The sequence below is a fragment of the Brachyhypopomus gauderio genome, chromosome 2 (assembly GCF_052324685.1).
Source record: "Brachyhypopomus gauderio isolate BG-103 chromosome 2, BGAUD_0.2, whole genome shotgun sequence".
Classification (NCBI taxonomy): domain Eukaryota; kingdom Metazoa; phylum Chordata; class Actinopteri; order Gymnotiformes; family Hypopomidae; genus Brachyhypopomus; species Brachyhypopomus gauderio.
Genome location: NC_135212.1, coordinates 45,200,212 through 45,227,612, shown reverse-complemented (window position 1 = coordinate 45,227,612; position 27,401 = coordinate 45,200,212). Strand labels below are relative to the sequence as shown.

Here is a 27,401-nt window from a genome sequence, read left to right as displayed (position 1 = left end):
AAACATAATGGACAATGTCATAGTAATCCAAACTCTTTAAAATGTTACTCACTTTGAGTTATGTAATGTAATATATTAGCAAAAAACTTTTATTGTTGATATATTTTTAGACTGCTTGATTAATGCCATTAGAATATAAATACTCCAGGATTCAGTATTTACAGCTCAAAAAATATTGCATTAAATGAGACTTTCTTCTGAATGAGTGACATTTTTCAAATCAAAGGTTGCTTTGTGACACAAAAACATTTGAAATATAACAGCTGACCAAGTAAGTAACAAGTGCAATGAAATACACTGCACACTCCTTATCACACTCATGTTACACTGTCAGTTACAAATGATCAGAATACAGAACTGAATCATGTGGAGTGGGAATTTACATGTTCACACAGTTCACGCGCGTGTGTGTGGGTATAAACTATAATTGTGTCTACATGTCCATGTATGTGTGTCAATGTGTAAAGAGTGTGGGTCTGCACATGTGTGTATAGGTTTATAACATAATAGAGTTTACATGTCCGTGTGTGTGTGTGTGTGTTCGGGGATATAATAAATAAGTGAATTGACATGTGTGTCGTATCAGTGGGTGTAGAGTATTAGAGTATGAGAGAGTTTATTTATCCATGTGTGTCACTGGGTATAGAAAATAACTGAGTTAAAATGTCTGTGTGTATGTGTTAGTGGTTTCGAAATTAAACGACAGTAAAATGTCTTAATGTTAGTGCTGTAAACGGGGCTTGACCGCAGACTCAAGGTGTTATGTAACACCTTCCTGCATCATGGTTTCATGCTTAAATGTTATTTCCACAGTAACACTGCGGAATTCTGGGAGAAATCTACATTTATAATAGAACGCTTCTTATTATTTCAATTATGGTTTTTAAAATGATTTAGACTGTCAACAGACCCAGGCTATGTTGGCTATGTTGTCATGTCTTTCAGCGCACGTGACAGTGTGTAGCAAACACCCGTGGCGTACGGTCAAATATTAGTTTTAGGTCACAACTTATTTTACATATGAAAGCTTCAGGCTTGTTTGGTCTGTCAGGAGCATGAAGTGTGAAATGCACATACGTCTACTAAACACACCTTTCTTCAAGAGGCTCTTCGCTGGCCTGCTGAGGTCACACTATTTTAGATCTTTGGCAGTTTAATGGAGGACACAGGCAGTGACCGTGGCCAGCTTCAAACCCAGGCTTGCGTATGAGAAACCTGACCACCAGAGCTGGCTCCCTGACAGGGCAGCCAAAGCACACATTTCCCTCCGAGGGACAGCCTACGTCACACCACCCACTCCTTCAGGGGCTCAAGGTCTCTATCACAAGCAGTGTTTGTCCAGACATCCATTTTGATGTACATTCATGCCAGGAACATTACAACTGTACTTTTAATGGGCTTCCCTCTCACACACCTCTTCGTGGTTGCTTATGTGCCGCCTTGTCAGCAAGTTTTGTTACAGACTTAACAAAGACTTGCAGTCTTGTTTCTCCTCACTCAGATCTCGGGCTGGTCCTTCACCTCGGCGTCCCCGACCACGTGACCACGTGGACCCTCTGCGCTGCAGTGACGTCACGTACCCGCGAGGCTGAGAGGGTTGCTGCTGCGCTCGCGCGTTAATTCGTTTTGAGGACCAGGAGGGTCTCGTTTAGTGAGTGTAACGACCGTCTCTGTATTCCGCTGAAGATAAACGAGCTCTGTTGTTGCGGTTAACTGTACGAAGCCATCCTGACAACCATGTTTCACACACCACTTCAGACCATTTTTTTCTTCGCCCCACACAATCCATTTTCCCCCTTTACTGTGTACAGAAGTTAACACATTAATTATTTAGTTTTTTGCACAAACCAAAACTTACCGTTTTTTACACTTACTAAGCTTATGCATATTTATATCAATTTTTCTACATTTATAGAAAGGTTTGCTAACATTTGGATATGGAACAGGAATTAATGTGTTTCTAAAGACGGATCCTCGTGCATTTCAAGGTGGACCCCGTGTATTTTAACGCACACACAGAGCTAAAACAACCCTGCCCTAACACTCTCGGATCTCTAGGTATTTATAGGATTGTAAGAAGAAGCATTACATATATTAGCCGCAGTTACTTTGAGTAAGAGGGTTTACTCTTGCCGCGCGCAGCGTGTCTGTTTCCAGGGAAACCTGAAATGAGGACGGAAGGTGAAGGGGCAACATAACACCCAATTATCAAGTTACTTTGTACGCCATCACACAATGGAAAAGCCCCTGTATGTTTATCCGCCCGGGTCTTAGTTCCAGTGGGACCATACGTGTCTCCTGTGTATTTGTTTACACCTTCTAACTTGGACCACTTGGAAATAATGGAGAGTCTCACAGAAAACTGACCTAACTAACTGGGCACAGAAAACAAAGTGTTTCCATAAAAATCAATGAATATAAGTGGCGAAGAGTTGCATATGTCCTTGGGATGAGCAATTTCTTTTTATATGATTACCCGACTTTATAAAGCTGCAGACTAAAATATGGAGACAGGGTGGCCAGCTCTTATGGTCCGTCATCTATATCTTTAAACAAGGCAAAAACATCTTATAAATTGACATAAATACGTTTGCTTAAATAGTGTCTCTATACGTCCCGCACTTGTGATGCCGTGTCCAAGTCGATGGTTGTGGGATGTGGGAGTCTGATAGTGGGATGTGGGAGTCTGATAGTGGGATGTGGGAGTCTGATAGTGGGACGTGGGAGTCTGATAGTGGGACGTGGGAGTCTGATAGTGGGTGTGGGAGTCTGATAGTGGGACGTGGGAGTCTGATAGTGGGACGTGGAAGTCTGATTGTGGGACGTGGGAGTCTGATAGTGGGATTTGGGAGTCTGATAGTGGGACGTGGGAGTCTGATAGTGGGACGTGGAAGTCTGATAGTGGGATGTGTGGGAGTCTGATAGTGGGATGTGTGGGAGTCTGATAGTGGGAGGTTGGAGTCTGATAGTGGGAGGTTGGAGTCTAATAGTGGGATGTTGGAGTCTGATAGTGGGATTTGGGAGTCTGATAGTGGGACGTGGGAGTCTGATAGTGGGATGTGGGAGTCTGATAGTGGGACGTGGGAGTCTGATAGTGGGATTTGGGAGTCTGATAGTGGGATGTGTGGGAGTCTGATAGTGGGAGGTTGGAGTCTGATAGTGGGATGTGGGAGTCTGATAGTGGGATGTGGGAGTCTGGTGCTGCAGCCACCCAGTAAAACAGCAGACGAGCGGCGCACACCGCCAATAGCACCCGCGACTGCAGAGGAGGGCGGGGGAAAAACGGGGAGGAGGAGAGAGTGAGAACCGAGTGGCGGTGGCGTTTACAACACATCCACACACCCCCATTGGGTGTGTATAGTGTATGCAGGCAGGAGAAAGCGCCGTCGTAGAGTCCTTCGACTTCACAGAACCGGACGGTGGACCACGTTAATGGAGAGAGAAAGAGAGAGAAGAAAGGAAGGGTAGTCGCTGGACCGAAGAGATATGTAGCCTATAGTAAAATTTGAACAACCGACCGTAGTCCATTTGCGACAGAAGCCGTGATTAGGCGACACAGTGGCCCGCAGCGGTAGCACCATTCGTCCGTGTCACCGCCGAGCATCCTGACAGGCGGGACGGCGCCGTGTTTATCTGCCCCCGCTGGGCTTCTTATCGTCGGTTCTGTGTGTGTTCGTGTCTGGGTTCACCCGCGCTGTAACCCAAATTACCTCGTCGACCCAGGCTTCCGTGCTGTTTTATGGCATGTGTTCATTTACTGCAACTGAAAATCGACTCTCAGACACGACCTGAAGGACTGCGGTGAATACGGCGAGACGAGGAGCGGCTGGGTTTGGGTTCTGGACGGTATCTGTGGACCGCGCTACAGAACTGTGGATCACTGTCAGCTGAACCGTAGAGCATCTTTTGAGACTCTTCATCCTTTGGTCGGCATATTTAAAATGTTACCGATGGCAGCATTTTCTTGACACTATTGCAGCAAGGAGTAAAAACAGTGTGTCTGTATTTTGTGTTTCATGACAGCTCAGCTAAAATGTAAACGCGCGGTTCTGTTCGGTCCGTAAGTCCTTATTCATTATTCATTAGGATCAACACAAGGCCTTATTGCGGTATTCCATCAAAATGCCGGCCGGAATGAAGCCTCTTGAAAAGTTTTTAAAGAAACAGACCAACGTACTGACTCGGGCTGGAGGCTTCGGGGACAAGGCGAGCGGCACCGGGGCGTCGCGGCGGCGGGCCAGTCTGTCCCGCGTGGTTCCGTTCTTCAGGGAGACGTCTCCCGAGAGCGGCCCGGCCCGGGAGGTGTTCAGCCCGGAGAGCGAGGAGGCGCCGTGCTGGCCCTCCGCCACCGCCGACATCAGGAGTCCGTCCCTGTCCAGCGACGAGCAGAGCTCCGAGGCCAGTTTGGACACGAGTTGGACCCCGCTCCCCGCGGACACACCGGAGAATCTGGCGCTGGCGCTTCTGGACAGTGTGGCGGGGAAGCGATACGGAAACTGCACCGGTAAGATGGAGCAATAAATAAAAACACATCATGATCCAGTCACGCGTTACTGCTGCCCACCTGCAACTGTGGTGCAGTGGTGAAGCGACGGTGGTCCAGCAGCAGGTGATGCAGTGTGTGTGTGTGTGTGTGTGTGTGTGTGTGTGTGTGTGTGTGTGTGTGTGTGTGTGTGTGTGTGTGTGTGTGTGTGTGTGTGTGTGCATGGTGGATCCTACACCTTCTGTCCATGTTACAACTCCAGTTCCTTCAAGATCAGAGTAGAGCCTAACTAACGTATAATAAGGTCTAAAATGTGTCAGAGACCAAACCCGCAACACCAGTGCTAAAGAATGTGCCCATGGCGAGTTGGTCTTCGTTGGACCTCTGTGCTTCTCCGGGTGTTACATAATATTGCTGGTAATTCAGAGATTACTGTAGCCTTGTCGGTCACGGAAAACATAACATTCCCATGACTGTACGACTGTGCGTCATGCCGCTTACCTTGTTTTGCAACCCAATGTAATGAACGATATCACTGTCTAGATATGGGAGATTTGGGCTAAAATAGCCGGTCCGAAATGGGGCAATTTTCTTTGGCATAGGCCTAAGTGGTTTGTCTTTGAAAACCATTGATCTCATATTCCACTCATTAAATAACTTCTGCCGTCATTGCATATTATGACTTGTGTGCATACCAGTGTCTTGTGTAATGGGGGATTCTTTTAGCTGGGACTACAGGGCAGTTTCATCAGTGCATATGGAGAAGGAACCGAGGTTTTCCAGCATGGTTTCTTATAGCTTTTCCTTTTATAGCTGCCAATCTGTGAGGCCACTCAACCACAACTTCATGAAATACGACACATGACATCCGTGGGCTGAAAAATGTCATCAAATAGACACGGACATGTTGCATGCACCTCAGTAACAATTCAATTTCATAACACTATCAGTATATATATATAATTTTTTTGTCTTTTCTAATAATAATTCTGCAGCAGGACCAGTGCACATGTGCAGTGAAGTGTTATTGTGAAGTAACCATGGAAACTACAGGACCCTGAGAACTATGTCTGTGTGTGTGAATGGTGCTGTACGTGAATCCAGTAGACTGAGAAGAAATGTCCTGAGCTTCACTTTATTATTGCCTTCTAGTACAGATAGCTTTTGCTGCTCTAATAATGATGTAAATAGAAATGTTCAGAGCGAAATTCTAACCCTAACCCTAAAATGAAAATTAGGCTGCTTTTTAAAATGACTCTTGCAAACTGCACTTTAAGGGCCCAGGTGTCTGCTCCTAATATAACCAATGGTGAAAGGACATAACCAGCCTGGGGCATCTTGTAGGCCATCAGCTCTGCAGAATTTGCCCTCCATCTGTTTAACTTGGGGAAATGTGTTGTTTTGCGGGTGTAGTTCTGAGCACGGGCCTGTGTTGAGTGTCTCGGTGAGCCCAGTCTCGGCAGGCACGCTCCGAGCTCTTGGATCACGATTTGGCCGGCACGCATGTGCTTGAGGCGTCTGTGTTTTTGTCGGGTCAGGTCAAGATTCTCGTCAGGAAATGAAGACGCGCGCCCTGCCTCCTGCACGCTTCCTTTCAGCCTCTCGCTTTTGACATGTACTCGCCACCGTTCTTGATGTGTCATCCAGTAGCCAACAAAAAAGAAAACAATATTAGGAAAAGATTATTCATGAAGGTTGGTTGTTTTTCTTATTCAAGTGTCTGTTCTTTAGTGTCCTCTTGAAACGTATTCACCTTTCTCCTCCGAGAGACGTTTGAAGACGTACTGTATTGCGCATTTGACGGTTGTGTTGTAAACGCCTCCTGTCTAGCCTGTTCCTCTGAAAGTTATGGCTTAACTGCCTCCAGCCATGGCTGTCATTTGCAGTGCCGTCTGTCATTATGGAGGTCTGGGAACATTTGAAAAAAAGTGCAGCTAATCACAGATTAGCTCAGGGCTCCTAGATTGGCTCTCTTACCCAGATCTGATTCAGTGAATCTTTGGATTAGAGATTGAAGAGGGTATTGTAGTTACCCAGACTGCATGCTTTGGACTTTAGACTGCTTTCCAATCAATGGCACGCATTACTGTAGTGGCTTTTCCCTCTTAAATGATCATAGTGTTTGCACTGGAATTCTACATTATGGGATGCCCTGGAGGCCCACGTGTAACTGCTGTTGCTGGACATAAAGTAGCTCTCACAACAGTGACAAAAGTCACAGCTCTCCTGTTGCCTCCTGTTTTGATCATGTTAGGAAGACTCTATATTCATTTTGCTTTTGTAGCTCTTTTGTAGCCTGCCAAGGTAAATCTCTGACATCTGCAATGCTAACCCCATTGCTCAGCTTGGGGGCACTCCACACACACACACACACACACACACACACACACACACGCACAGACACACACACACACACACACGCACACAGACACACACACACTCTGCCTTAAACCGTGTGTGTCCGGGTGGTCCGTTTCAGCAGTCCAACTGAATACACAGCGAGTGTCTGGACGTAGTGAAATGTTGAGCGGTTCACGTCAGGTCGTCCGGTGGGTTGTTGCGTAATCGCCACCTTTTGCACTCCCAGTCTCGATCCAAAAGCACAAGACGTCTCTGCGCCTAACGTGTCGTGGCAGGTTCTTCAGTGGACGATCTGAAGGCGAAGAAAAGATGCAGAAGCTCATGCAGCCTTTTGGCGGGGGGGGGGAGGTTTTACCTCAGAAGAGCTGCCTCTGCACGCGGAATTTCCCGGTTGTGTGTGCAGTAAGAGGAGTGGTTCGCCGCCTCGCACGTCACACGTCGGGAGGGCCGCACGGGGGCAGGTCCATGCAGTGCTGCGTGCTTTACAGCAGACACTTGCGCGTTTACCATACCATGCGTGTGTATTGTCACAGATTTAATTGCGTTCCCAGGGTATTGGTTACTGCAGGTGAGTTAGCTCTCATCATGGGGGGGTCTGTCTTAGCCTGGCTTCCTGTTTTCCGGGAAAGATCTAGATCGCTGTGTTATTCTTCCAGTTGAGATGCGATTCAGACTGGAGGTGCTTGTGATTGGCAGCCGAGACATCGGGAAGCCATTTTGTCTCCTGCTCCCATGTGTTTATCTTTGACTGTGGATCCTCTGCGTCTCTGACCGCTGCGGAGAGCACGCCCACACGGCAGTCGAACGCCGGTCGAACGAAGGCTCCACTCGTGAGGTACAGCAGCACAGGTCTCATCTGTACAGTGAGAGCGGGTTCATGGATGATGCTAATCTGGAGCGTGGAGACGACACTCACCTGTGTTCCGCAACAGTGAGCCGAGTCGTTCTCTGCTGATCAGCCTGAACATCGTGGCTCCCCTCTGGCATGAAGGCCTGACTGGCCATCGCAGAAAGTGGTGCGCCTCCTCTCAGAACGAGCGGATTCTTGAGGAGCGAGGGAGATGGACAGAGAGAGAGAGAGAGAGAGAGAGAGAGAGAGAGAGAGAGAGAGAGAGGAGAGAAAGGGATGGATGTATCTGCCAGCATGAGAGATTGGTTGCATGGGTCTGTGTGGGAGGAATGTTGCTTTTTTTCGCAAAAAAGTGAGGGATTAGGAAGAAATGGCTGCCCACTCTCTGGCCTCTCTTTACATAATGTCAGTCTCTCTCTCACTCCCTCCCTCCCTCCCTCTCTCCCTCCCTCCCTCCCTCTCCTTCTCCTTCTAATAGCTGCACCCACTCACTCTCTTCATGCCTACACACCTGGGCCGCTCTCTACTGCAAAGATGGAAAAGAGGCTCCCAGGGCTGCTTCCCCTGACCGTGTGCAGAATGAATGTGTGTCACCTCTGTAGTGTGTGTGTGTGTGTGTGTGTGTGTGTGTGTGCGCATTTTTCTGGTGTATGTGAGCGCTATTCATTTAGCTGTTTGTTTGTTCATTTGTTTTTTGAGGGGAGGGGGGTGTTTTGTCTGCTCTTTCAAGCATTTTTGTTTTTTACAAGGTGTTTTCTTGCTGTTTATGCATGTTTGTCTTCATGAGTGCTGCATGCTCCAGCGTGAATGTATGTGTGTGTGGGTGTGTATGCGTGCATGTGTGTGTGCGTGTGTGCGTGTGTGTTTCTCTTAGCGCAAATATGCCTGTGTGCAAAAGAGCTTCCCTTTAGACACAGCACCTGTTCACATGGCAACCAGTGCTCTCTCCTAGGGAGGAGGAGGAAGAGGAGGAAGAGTGAACAGGAAGGATGGGAAGGCAGTGTGAGCAGCTAGGGGCCCGCACTCCGTGGGGACCGGCCTGGCCCTCTGGGCACAGAAGGACGGCACTTAGCTAAAGCGGGAAAGAGGGCATCGCCAACAGCGCATGCATGCAGCTCCTACACACACTCGTGCACACGCACAAACATGGAGATTGTGTTAATAAATCAGAAAGGAGGGCACTTTCACCCACCTCGACAAACTCTGTCACACACACACACACACACACACACACACACACACACACACACACACACACACACACACACACACACTGTGCTAAAACAGCACTGCAATGGGGATGAGCCAGTCTTCCGCCATTGCAAATGGAGCATGTGATGGCCCTTTGAAGTGACAGCAGCGGTTGCTCTCTTTTAGCCACATTTAGCGCACACACACACACACATGTGCGCACATGCACGCACGCACACAAACACACACGCAGATGGCCCTCAGCTCCCGGATCAGTGCCGAGACCGACAGCCCTAATAACAGCCTATAGCACAGTAAAGCCGCCTCCCTGCTCTGTGTGGGAGAGAGGGATGTGATTAGCACACAGTCATCGGAAGAAACAGTCAAATGTGTGCACTGCGAAAAAGATTTCTGTGATCCAGGCTGGCTAGCTCAGAAGGGTTTCGAATTCGCAAACACCAAGCACTGCAAGCACAGGGGGGATGTGCTAAACCAGAGAGGAGCAGAATGGGTGAAAAGTTTGGTGTATGTCCTTGCTTAAGAGCAGACACTCCAGATAGAAGCAGTTTGTTTCTTCAGTTTTGTTCTGTTAGGGACATTTTCAGTGTCGGAAGGCGCTTCTTAGTGTTTTCTAAACTCAAAAGCAAAAGTGAGAACTTGTATGTCGTATCACCCATTCATCCAAATACCTTCAGGGCTCTTACATTCCATTGCACCTGTCACAGAACAAATAAACCAGATTTATCATGTTACACGATACTGTACAAATTGTACAAAACTATAATGACACAGAAAAGGTTTATTTGGAGAAAGGAAGAACGAGGTAAGGTCAAAGTTCAGCAAGGGCATTAAACCAGAGTGTAAACAGCAGTTTGGCTCAAAAAATACTGACCAAAGATCAGAGAGTTCAAATGAACCCTCCCAGTGACTGAAACGGCCCATTATTACTTTCCTAAGCAGTGATGCCGGTAACGCGTTACTTAGTAACGCGTTACTGTAGTCGGACTACTTTTTTCAGTAACGAGTAGTCTAACGCAACTACTATTTAAAAACTAGTAGTCAGATTAAAGTTACTTATCTAAAACATCGTGCGTTACTATTTCTGCATTTCGGGGGAACGTAGGTTATATTTATTCATTCTTATTTTTTGGCTACACGTTTCTTACGCGGTTACGTCATCTCTGCTCTGCGGCGCCAAAGTCAGATGGAAGGAGAGGTTCGCCTTTAGCAGCTGGAAATACAGGCATTATTTTGATTTTATTTCGGCTAAGGAAGACAACATTAAGGTCCGTTGTACACTCTGTCCTGGCGACAGAGTGCTGTCTACTTTCAAAAACACAACGTCAAACCTGAAAAAAAAAAAAACCGGGGCTTGGCGGCGAACGTAAATTGTTACCGGGCGGGGTGTAAAATTGACTAAATTCAGTATTATATCGCGATCGATCGATCGCCGGTGGTTGGCGCCAGATCGAACTAGTAACTCATTGAATCATAGATGTGGATCAGAGGTAAATAAACTGGATTTTTTTTTCGGCGTGAGATATCGGAAGTGTGGCGTAAGCGTGTGAAGACAGTCAAATGCGTGTGTCTCAATGCGTGACAGTTGGCAACCCTGTAAGTGGGCGGAGTTGAACAGAAAGACTGTCTTATTTATTTATTTAAAAAACATGTAAGCCTATTTCAAGAAAAAGTTTACAAATGCCAGTGTCATTTTTGATGTTCCGGTTAAAATACATGTCAATAAAGTGAGTATTGGCAGAACTGGTAGTCATTTTCATGTTATAGGGGCGGGGGATCAGCCTCTGCTGAAAGTAACTAAAAGTAATCTAACTTAGTTACTTTTAAAAGCAAGTAGTCAGTAACTTAACTGAGTTACTTTTTAAAGAAGTAGTCAGTAGTCAGTAGTCGGATTACTGTTTCAAAGTAACTATGGCAACACTGTTCCTAAGGAGCATAGAACTACTTTTTGGAACCCTTGTAACACAAGCTTGTGTCATATGCGGCACATAACTGGGTGTAATGAGAACTATGGCACAAATGCGGTTCCTTGTTTCTGAAGAAAACAACCACAGCTCATGACTGTTCAGTGCTGTAGAGTACCCATGATTCAGACAAACTTATTTCCTTATGCTCATTAATCAACCACCCTTTCATTATTCATGCTACACGGCATGGTCATATGCTTATATTTTCATTTTCAAATTAATCACTGATTAACAAGGAACAATTTAAGAGAATCCAGGAAGGAAGCTTGTGCTTAAAAGGAAGCTCGATAGTGTTCTGTGAAAGTCTGGCTAAGCTTGGTAAGTGATGGCTTTCGTGTGTGCTGTTTTACCACTAGCCAAATCTGAAACTTAACCAGAAGGTTTGGCCTCTTATTCACCATGGATGTCTACGTTTCCAGCTGAGTGAACTCATTGCCCTGAGTGAACACCGAGTCACAAGTGTGGAATGACTGGGTAGCAGTGGAGTTGGGTTATGACACCACTGTACGAGTCACTGATGAATAATGAATGATACCTCTGCTCACATGCCACAGTTCATTTTTTTAATTGACACTGTTTAAAGAGGCAGGGGAACTTTCACAGACCTGTTGTCAGCGTGCAGTGTGTTAAGTGCCCTCGTGTTAGAACAAAATGACTTTAAGAAAAGAAGAAAAAAAGATGACTTTCTGCTGAAGTGACGGTGGTGGAGGGCAAAGTTTTTCTTAAGTTGCTTTTAGCTAAAAGGGTACAAACGTCCCCCTTAATTTCTCAGGGATATTCCTGAGGCAGGATGAGTTCTGCACATTTACAGCCGAACACAAGATGGCTTCACACAGGCTGGCATGTGGTTTGTGTGAAAGTCTTCTCGTCCTATCAGGTGGCATGGGAGAAGACAAACAGCATGTATGTGCTGCTGATTCCAGAATGAGACGTTGCTATGTGCTGCTGATTCCAGAATGAGACATTGCCATGTGCTGGTGATTCCAGAATGAGACGTTGCCATGTGCTGGTGATTCCAGAATGAGACGTTGCCATGTGCTGGTGATTCCAGAATGAGACGTTGCCATGTGCTGGTGATTCCAGAATGAGACGTTGCCATGTGCTGGTGATTCCAGAATGAGACGTTGCCATGTGCTGGTGATTCCAGAATGAGACGTTGCCATGTGCTGGTGATTCCAGAATGAGACGTTGCCATGTGCTGGTGATTCCAGAATGAGACGTTGCCATGTGCTGGTGATTCCAGAATGAGACGTTGCCATGTGCTGGTGATTCCAGAATGAGACGTTGCCATGTGCTGGTGATTCCAGAATGAGACGATGCCATGTGCTGGTGATTCCAGAATGAGACGTTGCCATGTGCTGGTGATTCCAGAATGAGACGTTGCTATGTGCTGGTGATTCCAGAATGAGACGTTGCTATGTGCTGGTGATTCCAGAATGAGACGTTGCTATGTGCTGCTGATTCCAGGCATCCCTTTGCAGGTGTTGATGTTGATGCTGGAATATCGGGGCCAGTCTGGCGGCAGTAGCGACAGGCTACGCTAAAGGCCACATGTGTCTCCTCGGAGAGTGGGACTGGAAAGTAGGACACATGTATGCAGAGACGTTTGGGCCGTGTGCTGCGTAACAGCAGAGCGCGTTTAAAGCTGGGAGGTTCAGTGACATATTTAGCAGATATGATTAGATAAGGTCCAAGGTGATTTGGTTGCCATGTGTTAAGTAGGAGAGTCCTGGGAGTCTTCCTGCTCCAGTAAAGTGTTTAAGGGTAGAGAGGGGTTGGGTTCCTCCAGTGCTCGATTTTCGTGCCTGTTGCATTTTTAGAGGAAGCTCTTGATTTATTTTATTGTTGGAGCTTATGATGTCAAGTGGAATGCAGAAACAGAGCACTTTAGCGTGGACAATTCTCCCTTATCTCTGAGAGCGCAGTCAGTTCTGCCCTTCAGGCTGCAGTATCAGCGGGTGTGTGAGAGCAGATTCATGTAGTCAGCCGTGGGCTGGTTTGCATGGGTGTTGCCTGTTTGTGTGTGTGTGTGTGTTCAGTGTGTGGTATTGTTTTCAATACATGATACACTAATGCTACACACTCTATGGTATTTTTATAGTGTAGGTATCGCTATAGAGAAGTAATATTTATACATAATCTATATTGTCCTACGATATTGACTGAGTTGCCACATCATTGCTAGCTTGTAACAGACAGGAGGCTGGAGTGATGATCAGGGTGGCTTGGGGGTGTGGCTTGGGGGTGTGGCTTGGGGGCTGACAGGTGTGTCTGTATTAAGATATAAATTAAATGTGTTTGGCCAAAACCCAAGCCGCTACTAAATTAGCAAACTAGCAGTGCTATTTTAGCTTGAGGTTATTTTAGGAATTTCCAAAAGTTAGCACGATATTTACACTCGCTGCTTGTGTTATCTGTAGGGTCCTGCTGTACATCCTCCCAGCACAGGGAGACGCTGCGTGCTTGGGGCTAAACTGGGACCATAATGAATATAAAAGCCTCATGTGTTCTTGGGGAGTCAATGGAGCAGCGTTTGGCGGTGGGAGCCTGTGGGTCATGACACGTCCGTAACGTCATCCTTATCTGTTTTACTGTAATTCAGCTTGTATGTCCAGGTGACAGGACGTGACAGGACGTGGCGCTCAGTCGGCCGAAGAGAAGAATTCAGCAGCTCGAGATGAACCCGATATGTGGCACTCTCGGGGTGTGACACACACTCACCCTGCCTCACTCAGGCACTCACACACACACTCTCCCTGCCTCGTGCCAATGGCAACGCAAAGGAGGGAAAGAAGGAAATAGGGAGAGAGAGAGACAGAGTAAGAAAGAGGGAGAGTGTGAGAGTCAGAGAATGAGAGTGAGACAGTAAAAGTGCGATAGTGAGACAGAACGAGAGTGAGACAGAGAGCGCGAGAGTGAGACAGAGAGAGAATTAAATGGGGGAACAAGAGTGTGAGTAGCAGAGTTCACATTCGATAAGGCCTCCATGGTAACAGCTCCATGGTAACGGCTTGTCTGTCACACTTTTGTATGACCCGGCACTGCTGAAATCTTTGGGGGCCACTGTTTACCCATCATGCACTGGCAAACTCACTAGCCTTGAGGGAGAAGAGGGGGACGTGAGAGGCTTTGTAACCGTAGTGTCGTCATGACACCCCACACACCCCACACCCCACGGTCACCACGTCGTAATGAAAACCCCTCTCACCGCAGCCGAGTGTGTGGGTCAGAACCGGCTGGTGTGTGGGCAGCTATGGGTCATGCCTGTTTCATGGGTCATATGTTTTGGTCTTGGGCTGGTGTGTTAGCAGCGATATTCTTCAGCCATGACTGCAGGAGAGGGACTGGTTCTGTGTTGACTGGTTCTGTGTTGACTGGTTCTGTGTTGTGGGGGTTCGTCCCTCACAGATCAGGATCGTTCTGTGTTGACTGGTTCTGTGTTGTGGGGGTTCGTCCCTCACAGATCAGGATCGTTCTGTGTTGACTGGTTCTGTGTTGTGGGGGTTCGTCCCTCACAGATCAGGATCGTCAGATGTCAGAAGTGGCCTCAGAATGTGTGTACGCGTGTACACATGCGAATGCAAACGGTGCTGTTGGATGCTTGGGCTTCCGTGTGCGTATGTGTGCGTAGGAGTGTGTGTGCATGTGTGTGCTTTTTGTGCCTGCATGTGAACACGTGTCTGTGTGTGTGTTTGTGCACGAGTGTGTCACTGTGCGAGTCTGTTTGAATGCGTGGGCATAAAAGGTTCAGTGCACTTAAAGCTCCATCATAATGTAAGCGGGTGGGCGGAGGGAGAGGGGCGGTGGACCAGACGGGCCGTGCGGGGCCAGACGGGCCGTGCGGGGCCAGACGGGCCGTGCGGGGCCAGACGGGACTTGTGGGGCCAGACGGGGGGAAGCCATCATTCCCTCTGCTTTCATCAGGACTTTGTTACCTACCACACTCACTTTGTTAAGTTGAAATGTATAATTCAGTCAGAGATGATTAGTCTTTTCAGAACCATATGACAGAATATGACATAGTCTTGGAGAGCAGAGGCAGTATTTTACAGAACCATGTTAACGTTGCGTATTTGTTAACTCTTTTGTGGGATTTTGATAGTATAGCAGGACTGAACCTTTACATAAATGTAGCATTTGTGCTAGACTCATTGCATTTACTTACCCAACCTGAATCTGTTTTGGCAGGGAAGCCAAAAATATCTTTTCAACACACACATGCACGCAGGCACGCACACACGCAGGCACACACACACACACACACACACACTAACAAAAAGATTCTGTGTTGAATGGCCACTCTGCTTTTATTTGCCATGGTCTGTCATTATTACTGCAATGTAAGAGACAGGGTTAATTTGGGACCACACACACACACACACACACACACACACACACACACATCAGATCCACACCTCCCTCACTGTTCCTGTCATCACCACCATCTCTGGCACTTTTCTCCTCACTTTGTATTTTGTATCCTATTTGTCTGTACTGCTGTGCGCTTCACTCTGTGTCTGTGCTGCTGGGCACTTTACTGTGTCTGTACTGCTGGGTTCTTTACTCTGCGTCTGTACTCTTGGGCACTTTACTCTGCGTCTGTACTCTGCACTCTGTCCTTCCCTCGTTCTCTCCCTCTTTTATTCCAAGCTTTCTTTCTTGCACTCTCTATATCTTTCTCCATCTATGTCATCCTGTTGCCGTTTAAGGCAACGTTGCCTTGGCAACCATGGGAAATTTGCAGCTGCAAAGATGTGGACGGGGCCCCAGATGACACGCCCACCACGATACACACACACACACACACACACAGAAGCATGCATACCCACATATGCATATATACACACACACACACACACACATATAGAAGGCATGGGTGGTCAGGTGTTCAAGCAGTCACAGGCACAAAATAAAAAAGATTTGCACTTATCAATGTTAACGCTGAAATGCCTTAACGCCTCCCTAGAAAAATCCGCACTCCTTCCCAGCTCTTCAGACTCACGAATCAACCTCTCTCCAGCCTGTGCACACACACACACGCACACACTCATGGATCTCCTCTGTATGACTGAAGTCTTTTGACGTAAAAGGAGCTTCCAGCCGATTCAGAGGGCAAGAACAAGGCAAGTCTGAGCGTGTTGGGAACATCTAACACCTTGCACACACCTGTCAGGGCCTCCACCCAGCCCCACCTCCTAGACACGCCGCACCACCGTCTCTGCAACCGCCTTTCAACCAGCGCCAGCTCAGGGAACCATGAAAGAAACAAAATAGCAGCCAAGTCATGCTGTCTTTGAATTTGACCAAAGATCTGATGCTTATGAGAAATCATAACCATGGTGGGGCTGGTGGAGTTCACTGGCCGGTGGGCTCTGTATGAGGGGCTACTACTACCAGGCAGCTCGGAACCAGCGCTTTTCTTTGAGTGGACTCCGGCCCGCTTATGGCTGCTGGTCCATGGCTAGAGGACGGAGCTCATCCTGTGCTTGGGGGCTTTTGTGAGGGTCTTTGTGGGGTTTGGTGAGGGTTTTGGTTGGGGTTTTGGTGGGGTTTGATGAGGGGTTTGGTGGGGTTTGATGAAGGGTTTGATTAGGGGTTTGGTGGGGTTTGATGAAGGGTTTGATGAGGGTTTTGGTTGGCTTTGATGAGGGGTTTGGTGGGGTTTGATGAGGGGTTTGGTGAGGGTCTTTGTGGGGTTTGGTGAGGCGTTTTGTGGGGTTTGATGAAGGGTTTGGTTGGCTTTGATGAGGGGTTTGGTGGGGTTTGATGAGGGGTTTGGTGAGGTGTTTTGTGGGGTTTGATGAGGGGTTTGATGAAGGGTTTGATGAGGGGTTTGGTGAGGGTCTTTGTGGGGTTTGATGAGGGGTTTGGTGGGGTTTTATGAGGGGTTTGGTGAAGGGTTTGGTGGGGTTTGATGAAGGGTTTGATGAGGGTTTTGGTTGGGGTTTTGGTGGGGTTTGATGAGGGGTTTGGTGGGGTTTGATGAAGGGTTTGATGAAGGGTTTGATGAGGGATTTGGTGAGGGTCTTTGTGGGGTTTGGTGAGGGTTTTGGTTTGGGTTTTGGTGGGGTTTGATGAGGCGTTTTGTGGGGCTTGATGAAGGGTTTGATGAGGGGTTTGGTGAGGCTTTTGCTGGGGTTTGGTGAGCTGTGGGAAGGTTCCACTCCCCTGACCTACTTTGTGTTCATTTTTGCCCACGGTTTTTTTTTTGGGTCATTTATTAAATGGTAGGCATGTGTTCTTTTAATTTGGTAATGAATACAGTGCTACAGTTCAATCTAACCCATATACATATGCATAATTATGACAGCTTAGAGAGGCTGTTGCACCTTATCACTGGCACACAGTGAACATGTGCTAGCTCAAAGGCCAATGGTTAAATGACTTTATATGAATTTCTAAAAGAACATAAAGGACCCTCTGTCCATATAACTGTACATAATGTTATTATATCGTGTATCCTTTTATGCAACCCCACACAACTCCATTATTGCGTATAAAGTGTTTATGATGGTCTTGTATCTGAGTGCTACTGCGTCTGGGAAGGCTAGGGCTGTACGTAGGAGGGAAGCAGATGTTTCTTCATTATCACATCTGCTACTGCAAGACAGGAGGTCACCCATATATCCCATATATCACCCATGATCCCTTCTGTCCTTGGGTTTCCAAAACAAACTCCAGTGACGGTGGCCAAGGCCAACCAGCCTCACACGCAGCCGCTTGATTTCGCGACTAGCCGAGAAGGTGCAGCTATGTGAAGGTGTTTGCTTGTGCATGGTGCAGCGCCTGGATCAGGACTGCTCACGCTCTAGCTCCTGGATCAGGAGCGGTTCCTCTGCAGCTCCTGGATCAGGAGCGGTTCCTCTGCAGCTCCTGGATCAGGAGAGATGTTCATCACCAACACCTGCGCATGCAGGTTCAGTTTCAGAGTCTCGGTTTCAAGATTATTAATTCTTTATCTCTGTCTCTCTGTTATTTTGCAGAAATCCTTCTGGATGACTTCATGTTGACGCACCCTATATTCCTGGCATCTGACAAGTTCCAGCAGGTCTTGCTTCAGCAGTATCCTTCACCACGGCGTGGGTGTGCTTAGCAACCGCCTCTCTGCAGCCATGGGAATACTAACACAAAACCGCTGCAGTTGTTTTTGTTTTGGTAAAACCCACTGCACACATGAATCGGGGGCATTTCAGTAATAGACCAGTAGCAACAGGTTTAGTTTGTTTCCTGTATTTTGTGAGGAGTTGGATTATCTGTACAGTAACTGCGTTGCTTGCCCATTATTTTCCTCATCTGAGAATCTAGTGGGAGGGGAGGAAGGTGTGTGTGTGTGTGTGGGGGGGGGGGTGTCATAAGCCACAAGTCCTGACCCTGAAACGCCTAAGCATTTAGAGCAGAGCACATGAGACAGCTGAGCATGCTGGGAAGACTGTCCAGGAGCAGACGAGCCCACTGCTGAGAGACGCTAGTCTGTTCTCGCCACCACAGGCTTTAAGCCGGCTAGCCGTACATCACAGTTTCTTAAATTCTTGTGACAAAGGTCCATTGTATGAGTGTGTGTGAACGGGGGGGGGGTGAGGATCGGTCTTGTGTTTACATGTGTGAGGAGAGGACAGTTCCCCAGCACGGCTGTGTGTGTGTGTGTGTGTGTGTGTGGGGGGGGGTTCCTAGTCTCAGAGCACAAAGCCACGCTGGGGGTTGGGCTGTTTTTGTCAGACAGCCCCCAGTGTGTGGGTGTGTCTGTATCAATGGGTGCGTCTTTGGGAGGGGTCACGTTTGTGCTGTAATCACACCCCGGGTAAGCTTCCCTGATTGCTATCATTGTCTCTCTCTTTCCACCCCCAGCGCTGTCACTCCGTTCTTCTCCTTCTTATCGTCCTTCTTCCACGTGTCTCTCCAGGTCTGAGCTGGACCTTATCCAGCCCTAATCGGATCTTTTGTTGTGGGACCACGTCTGCTTCCTGCTGGGGCCGTACACAAAGGGAAACCCCCTCAGACCACTTCCCTCTCGCCACCTCTGATTGGATTAGATGTTAAAAAAAAATCCCTCTCTTTTACTTAGCACTGACGGCTCTGTCAGCTCAATACACACACACACACACACACACACACACACATTCTTCCCCTGTGAGTGACCGTGAGATCAAAGTTGCGCCCTGTGCTGCGTGCGGCTGTCCGGGCCGGGGGCCAGCTCTCGAGCCGTGAACACCGCTCTCCCGCTGACCTCCGCATTCTAGCACAGTAGCCAGAAATACAGAGACGCAAGATCTGGAATGTCATCAAAGGCAGCCGCATGTGTGCTGTCTGGCCATTTTGAACAGGAATAGTGCTTTTAAATGTGGACAGGGTGTTGGGGAGCGACTCTTTAAATAGAGCTGAAGAGCATGCCAGGATGGTATTAAGGCTAGTCCACTTTAGTCTGGCCTGAATTTAGGTTTCTGTTGCACAAATATGCGTTTGTTATACTAGATGTATATAAAGATGTGCATTTTTTTTGAGTGATGTTATCTTTTGTATCTTGGCTCCAGAGACCTGCAGATGTTTTAATCGTAAGGAAAGCCATGGGTTTAAGTCAGATTTGCTGGGGAAGATCCATGCTGTGTGTGTGTGTGTGTGTGTGTGTGTGTGTGTGTGTGTGTGTTAAAGCTGGTGTAAGACGAAGGAATATTCTGCAGTGCCTGTTAATATCAAACTATATAAGAGGAGAAGTGTGTGTGTGTGTGTGTGTGTGTGTGTGTGTGTGTGTGTGTGTGTGTGTGTATGTGTGTATGTGTGTATGTGTGTGTGTGTGTGTGTGTGTGGTGTGTGTGTGTGTGTGTGTATGTGTATGTGTATGTGTGTGTGTGTGTGTGTGTGTGTGTGTGTGTGTGTGTGTAGACATGATGGGTGTGTTCTCCTGGCTTCACCACTTCTCTGAGGTTGTAATTATGTTGACGTGCTGGCCACATGCGGTTTGTGTTTTTCCATTCCTGCTTGTACAGGGGTGTGTGTGTGGTGGAGTGTGTGCGTGCGTGTTAAGTGATCGGAGTCTGTCTGCATCCTGTTTTGTGAGTGTCTACATGTGCACATGTATAAGAGGTGTGCTACCTGTCTGTAATTAGCAGCTTCTCTAGTCTGTATGTTTACATGGCACACAATGGAAGATGCGTGCAGGCTGTAGTGCGCGCACGCGTGTGTGTGTGTGTGTGTGTAAGCGTTGCGCTCCTTGACCCCAGACTCAGGTTCGGGTTGGAGGCCAGGCAGGTGGAGGGCTGGCCCAGTTGGGATGGAGCAGAGAAGAAGCAGGCCGTGCTCAGTGTGGCCTTCCGATACCTGGACACATACAGAGAGCTGCTGCAAGAGGAGGGGGACGGGTGTAACAGCTTCCCCAAGGTACACACACACACACACACACACACACACACACACACATACACATACTTACACACACACACACACACACACACACACACACATACACACACACACACACACACACACACACACACACACACACACACATACTTACACACACACACACACACACACATACTTACACACACATACATACACATGCACATACACATATACACATCCAACTAAAAAGCACTCAAAAGGCTTCAAGTGTTGATCCTGGCAAAAGCCTATCAGGGCTGCCATAGTAACAAAATCAACTGAGCAACACCTGGCTCTGTCCAGACCTTCTTGAGCCCACATGTCCTCTCTTAGACGGTCAGCACCTGTCCCCTCCATCTAACCCCGCCCAAGGACACGCCCAGAAACACCTGTCCCCTCTATCTAAACCTGCCCAAGGACACGCCCAGAAACACCTGTCCCCTCTATCTAAACCTGCCCAAGGACACGCCCAGAAACACCTGTCCCCTCCATCTAACCCCGCCCAGGGACATGCCCCATCTAAACCTGCCCAAGGACACGCCCAGAAACACCTGTCCCCTCCACTTAACCCCTGCCTGGGGACACAGCACCTGGCCACGCCCAGCAGCACCTGGCCACGCCCAGCTGTATACGCCTTCCGCTTCATTGCCCTAATCCCACTCCTCCTGCAGGACCTGTACCTGTGTGCTGTGCAAGATCTCAGCCGTTTCCCAGAGCTGGTGGAGGACGTCCTGAAGCTCCAGCGCTGGACCGAGATCCTCCACAACCCGTGAGTGACCTACACACAGCAGCTCCTGCACACACGCCTTCCTGTGAGATCTTCATTAAAAGCGAAAAACGTATGGGATTCGTTAAGCCCTTTAAGGGCCATTCGAGATGTAGCTGTGCTGACTCTCACAGTGGAGCCAGATATCCTTGGGTGCTTTCTACAGAGCACGGGAGCGGGCAGCAAAGCCCTTAGGAAACACACTGTAGCCTATTATGACGTGCAAAGCCATGAATGTGCGAAGTAGCTAATTGGGAAAATACTTGCATGCTGTATTTGATGCCTTCCATATGTGATTGAGCTCTGGGTGGGTCGTTAAGTGCTCTCGGCTCGTTAATCAAGCCTTTAAATCCTTCTTTTAGTTTTACATTTGAGTTAACAAATGAAATGAGATGCTAACTGCACAGTGCAGAAGCCCGCTGCTAGCATAGATCCTGGCTGGCATTTACAACTGTGGGGAAGGGGGGGGGGGTCCATCCGCTCGTTTTATGAGTCGTTGCCATGCCAACGATCTCCGCCCCATGGACGGGACCCTGTGCCGTAAGTCACGACCGGACGTGGCCGCTCCGCCTCACCGTCCTACCCACGTCTCCCTGTCCGTCCCGTGTGTCTCTAGGGCGGAGGAAGACAAGGACAGCCGCAAGAAGCAGGTTCGTCCGCTCTTCCGCCACTTCAGACGCATCGACGCCTGCCTGCAGCCCCGCGAGGCCTTCCGTGGCTCCGACGAGAGTGAGTTCCCCTCCCAACTGGACAGCGTCTGCACTAGTTCAAAGCTAAAGCTAAAGGCAGCGTGTGCTTTCCCAGACTGTAATCAATAAGCAATCGCACTCGAGTCCTGACCTCACCGCCACTGACCTCACTGCCACTGACCTCACCGCCACTGACCTCATCTGTCCTATTTTACTTTTTTTTAGCATAGACGCATGACCAGTGGAGCAAACAGCAAACCATTGAACCAGTTTCTTTTGAGGTCATCTCGCTCTGACGGTCTCTCGCTAATGTAGCTGGCCGGTTTTGAAATGACTCGGGGTGGTCCGGAGGAGACGTCACCGCAGCCGTGCGGGCAGGGGGAAGGCAGTGAGCATGTCGCTGGAGGTCATAGAGGTCGCAGCAGAGGGTGATGTGGTCTGAGGGTGTCTCCCCTCTGCAGTCTTCTGCAGGGTGTACACGCCGGACCACTCGTACGTGACCATACGCAGTCGTCTGTCGTGCCGCGTGGGAGAGATTCTGGCGCTGGTGCGGGAGAAGCTGCAGTACAGCGAGGACCAGCCCACCCAGCCGGCCAACCTCATCCTGGTGGCCGTCACCTCGGCCGGAGGTAAGATGGTGCGCCGGCATGGGCGTGGCCTCGCCACAGCCCCGCCTCTTTTCAGCGCTAAGAGACGTGCGTTCCCTCCCACTTATGTGTGTGGGAAGCGTAGCAGGTGACGCACAGCGCAGTGTGGGCCTCGAGGTGCGCTTCGTGACGTGGGCTGAGCGTGTGTGTGTCACATTAACGTGTGTGTGTGTGTGTGTGTGTGTGTGTGTGTGTGTGTGTGTGCAGAAAAGGCAGTGTTCCGCCCCAGCGATGAGGCCGTCTTCACCACCCTGGGGGTCAACACCCACCTGTTTGCCTGCGAGCCCTCGGAGCTGGAGAGCCTGGTGAGAGGCGCCGTGGGTGGGAGAGCAGTGGGAGGGGCTTGGGAAGCATTCAAATGTCATGCAAATATGCATGCAAATGTGCAAATCAGATCAAGCAAAATCAAATACGCATGCTAATATTGTGTGGCTGCCAGCGAGAGGCGGCCACAGGTGGCCTGCGTGGTTTACGCTGCATCTGCAGTTCTTGTTATCCACGTTTGACCAAACGTTTCTTTATTGGCTTCAAAGAGAAGCGCTGACAAGCAGGTGACTCAGACTGACTTTCTAGTCCTGCGTATTTCGGACACCTTAAAGCAGTCGAGGGCTTTAGAGATAAGTTCAGAGTTGCGTTGGAGCTCAGGCATTTGATAAGGTGTGTTTGTCACTGCTGCATGCTTGGTGTGTGCCGTGGTTCTCTGTTCGAACACATTCATGGCTAATTGTTGGCCAGTCAGGAAGGCAGACAGTGAGTGATTATTGCGTTGATAAGGGTCAGATAAACACAGGTTTAGACGCTTAGCCATGCCGAGTCCGTCTGGCTGCATACCATGGTGCGCAGGGCTCTGTAGGGTTCTCACCTCTGTGGGCGTGTCCGTCAGATGCCCCTCCCCGAAGAGATCCACTGGTCGCCGGGGGACAGCAAACTCCATGACATGAGTGCGGAGGAGGTGGCCAATCAGCTGGTGGTGTTTGACTGGGAGCTGTTCAGCTGTGTGCACGAGGTGAGGAAACATGTCCACACGTCCCACAGTGTCCACCAGGTCCTGATGTTGATCTGCGTCCCTGAACGCCGGCCGCGCGTGTTTGAACAGGTGGAGTTTGTGAGTTACGTGTTCCACGGGGAGGAGGCTCGATGGCGCCCCCTCAACCTGGAGCTGGTACTGCAGCGGTGCAGTGAGGTGCAGCACTGGGTTGCCACGGAGATCCTGCAGTGCCAGTCACTGCCGAAGAGGGTGCAGCTACTGCGAAAGTTCATCAAGATTGCAGCTCTGTAAGAACCCCTGTGTGTGAGTGAGTGTGTGAGTGTGTGAGTGTGTGAGTGTGTGAGTGTGTGAGTGTGTGAGTGTGTGAGTGTGTGTGTGTGTGAGTGTGTGAGTGTGTGTGTGTGTGTGTGTGTGTGTGTGTGAGTGTGAGTGTGTGTGTGGGTGTGAGTATGTGTGTGTGTCTGCACATGTGGGTGTGTGTATGTGTATGTGTATGTGTGTGTGTGTGTGGGTGTGTGGGTGTGTGGGTGTATGGTGTAATGTAATAGAATGTCAGGTGTACCGTGTGTGTTAACCTGGTCGGTTGGGTAGTTGTATGTGTGTGTGTGTGTGGGGGGGGGGGGGGGGGGGGGGGTGTATGTGTGAGTGAGTGTGTGTGGGTGTATGAGGTACAGTCATTAATGTAATAGGATGTAAGCAGTACAGCATGTGTTAACCTGATTTTATGTGTGTGTGTGTGTGTGTGTGTGTGTGTGTGTGTGTGTGTGTGTGTGTGTGTGTGTGTGTGTGTGTGTGTGTGTGTGTGTGTAGGTCTAAGCAGCAGCAGGACCTGTTGTCTTTTCTTGCTGTTGTTCTGGGGCTGGACAACCCTGCAGTCAGCCGCCTACGCCTTACCTGGGAGGTGAGCGTCTCTCTCTCTCTCTCTCTCTCTCTCCTCTCTCTCTCTCTCTCTCTCTCTCTCTCTACCTCTTCCCTTCCCTTTTCCTTTATTTTCTCTCTCTCTCTTGCACTCGATGCCCAGCTGTCTGCCTCCCTCCCTTGCACTCTCGCTCACTCACTCCCTCAAGTAGCCGCGCACACACACACACACACACACACACACACACACACACACACACACACACACACACACACACACACACACACACATGCACATACTTCTGCCTTTTTTGCATGAGTGTTATTTATGGTAGAAGCCTGTTGTCATGGCAACCTATCTGACTAAGCAGCACCTTTCAAAAGGAAACCCTTCTCATGTGTACCTTTCTATTTCAATGACAAACAACATATTTTATTCTTAATTTTTACACTTCTCCTTCATACTTGCCGCTCACATTATATGCACACTTGTTTTGTTGAGCAGAGGTGAGGTGTCTGTCTTTTTTTCTGAAAGTTTTGTTTTTTCTGACAGGGTTTGCCAGGAAAGTTCCGGAAACAGTTCCAGCAGTTTGAGAGCATCGCGGTGAGTAGATATCTGTATGGACAGCAGACCATAGACTTCAAGACACAGGTGAACAACAAGAACTTATTTGTGTGTGTGTGTGTGTATGTGTGTGTGTGTGTATTTGCGTGGTTGTGTGATTCAGGACCCCTCCAGGAACCACAAGTCATACAGGGACCTGTTAGCCAGTCTAAGGGCCCCTCTCATCCCATTCACCCCACTGCTGCTCAAAGGTGAACTTCAAACACACAAACGCATGCACTCACATGCTCGCAGACATGCAGAGAGATCAGACATACACATGTTTTGTGTGCACAGATTCATACATACATACATCACACATAAACACACCTATGCACATACACACACATGCACACTTACTTTAAAATACTTCATAGTGTATTGATTTAGGCAGCATGCAAGCACCATGGACACCGTTCAAACACATTCACTACACACACACACACACACACACACACACACCTCACTACTATGCGCTACAGCCGTTGTCCAGATGTTCTTCCAAAAAGCTGCCCCTCAGGTGCCCGGTAAAACACAACAAAGTATGTTCTGCTAGTCTAATTAACACCCTTCTGTTCTTGGCGCTCTGCACAGGCAGGACTGTGGACAGCCTCCCCGCTGGGCCTAACACTCACACACACCCCTCCTCACCACTTGTGCCACCACTGAACCGTGTACACACGGAGTGGCAAAGCCACACAAGTGTGTGAGTTAGCTGTGCTCTGATGCTGTAGGTTAGCTATGCTGTAGGTTAGCTGTGCAGTGAGTTAGCTGTGCTGTAGGTTAGCTGTGCTGTGAGTTAGCTGTGCAGTGAGTTAGCTGTGCTGTAGGTTAGCTGTCCTGTGAGTTAGATATGCTATAGGTTAGCTGTGCAGTGAGTTAGCTGTGCTGTAGGTTAGCTGTGCTGTGAGTTAGCTTTGTTGTAGGTTAGCTGTGCTGTGAGTTAGCTGTGCTGTAGGTTAGCTGTGCTGTGAGTTAGCTGTGCAGTGAGTTAGCTGTGCTGTAGGTTAGCTGTCCTGTGAGTTAGATATGCTATAGGTTAGCTGTGCTGTGAGTTAGCTTTGTTGTAGGTTAGCTGTGCTGTGAGTTAGCTGTGCCGTAGGTTGGCTGTGCTGTGAGTTAGCTATGCTATAGGTTAGCTGTGCTGTGAGTTAGCTGTACTGTAGGTTTGCTGTGCAGTGAGTTAGCTGTGCCGTAGGTTAGCTGTGCTGTAGGCAAGCTGTGCCGTAGGTTAGCTGTGCCGTAGGCTAGCTGTGCTGTAGGCTAGCTGTGCTGTAGGTTAGCTGTGCAGTGAGTTAGCTGTGCTGTAGGCTAGCTGTGCTGTAGGTTAGCTGTGCAGTGAGTTAGCTGTGCTGTAGGCTAGCCTGTAGTCTGCTAGAACGCCCACGCCAGACCGCTGCATGCACTCTCACAGTCCACCTCCCATCTCCGCTCCTCATGTGTTCCTCCCACTCCTCCTCCACCTCCTCCACCTCCTCCACGACCAGCTCTTCCTCCTCTTTCTCGTCCTCCTGCATGTGGAGGAAGCTCCGTGCTACTGCACCACCTTCACACCTCCTTCGCCTCTCTACTTCACCTCCGCCTGTGGTCACACCATTTTTTTGTCATCTATGTCTCTCTCTCTCTCCCCTCTTTCACTTTCTTTCTTTCTCTCTCACTCCCTCCCTCTGTCTGAGTTCACCTCCCCTGTCAGGAGAGCTCAGACCCTGCTCCACGATTCTCCTCAGCCCTGCCATCCTCTGGCGTGGGTGTCCAGACACCTGCACCCTCCGCTTTGCAGATATTATTTAGTTGATGTGGGGAGTCCCGCATGTGGCCCTGCCTGTCACCGTCACTCTTAGTGGATGTCTGGAGCCCATGACGCTACATTGCTGTGTGTTTAATGCAGTTTTAGATGTTTTAGGAAGCTTATGCTAGCGTTGGTAATGGTGTGGGATTGGGCAAGTGTGTGGGAACACAGATGGAGCGGGACAGTAGCCTGTGGCTGTTTTCTTATCCTTTGTTACATAACAGAAGAGTGGAAGAGCACTGCAGAGCTCGCGTGTGTGTGCATGTGAGTGTGTGTGCATGTGCGTATGTGCGTGCGTGCGCGCGTGTGTGTGTGCGTGTGGGCGTGTGGGTGCGTGCAGCTGTCTGCCTGTGGAGCTGATGGAGTTGAGCTTCTGGGGAGGGTTTGCACATGCATTTATCAACATTATTGCCACTCTAAAATGTTGCAAAACCATTTGCCATTTTAAAACGTAGCTAATTTGGAATTGTCCCGCGCAGGGAGCCTGTGATGCTGATGTGTGATTGGTTCCTGGAGCAGATGGTTGGGGCTTTTGGGCGCATGCACACTGTGACTCACTGTTGCACATTTAACACATGGATAGCAGCCCAGGCCCTGAGGTCACGTGGGGTCGTGACCTTGGCCGTGGCCAAACTGCAGGACCGCGCTGTGTCTTGTCACGCCGTCCCCTTTGACACGCTGAACAGACGTTGCCGATCGCGCTGTTCGCTCCTCTCTTCTTTCTCTCCTCTTGCTCGCTCTCCTCTCGCTCCTCTTCTCTCTCTCTTTTCCTCTCTCTCTCTTCTTGTTCTCTCTTTTCATCTGGTGGGTGGGCA

General features: G+C 49.0%; 1 protein-coding gene across 2 annotated transcripts in view; it reads left to right on the top strand.

Moving 5' to 3' along the window:
- Positions 1-3,306: 3,306 nt before the first annotated feature.
- rapgefl1 (Rap guanine nucleotide exchange factor (GEF)-like 1) overlaps positions 3,307-27,401 on the top strand; it is a 30,789-nt gene continuing 6,694 nt past the window's right edge. The window contains exons 1-12 of one of the 2 annotated variants that reach the window (XM_076996872.1): positions 3,307-4,504; positions 17,854-17,932; positions 20,092-20,242; positions 20,917-21,014; positions 21,628-21,740; positions 22,162-22,329; positions 22,555-22,652; positions 23,231-23,353; positions 23,444-23,622; positions 24,146-24,236; positions 24,747-24,797; positions 24,922-25,009. In XM_076996872.1, coding sequence (XP_076852987.1) covers positions 4,123-4,504; positions 17,854-17,932; positions 20,092-20,242; positions 20,917-21,014; positions 21,628-21,740; positions 22,162-22,329; positions 22,555-22,652; positions 23,231-23,353; positions 23,444-23,622; positions 24,146-24,236; positions 24,747-24,797; positions 24,922-25,009 — 1,621 coding nt within the window. In that variant the 5' untranslated portion in view covers positions 3,307-4,122. Of the gene's footprint in view, positions 4,505-7,298; positions 7,413-17,853; positions 17,933-20,091; positions 20,243-20,916; positions 21,015-21,627; positions 21,741-22,161; positions 22,330-22,554; positions 22,653-23,230; positions 23,354-23,443; positions 23,623-24,145; positions 24,237-24,746; positions 24,798-24,921; positions 25,010-27,401 lie in introns of those variants that run through there. The other variant, XM_076996874.1, reaches the window with a different exon arrangement.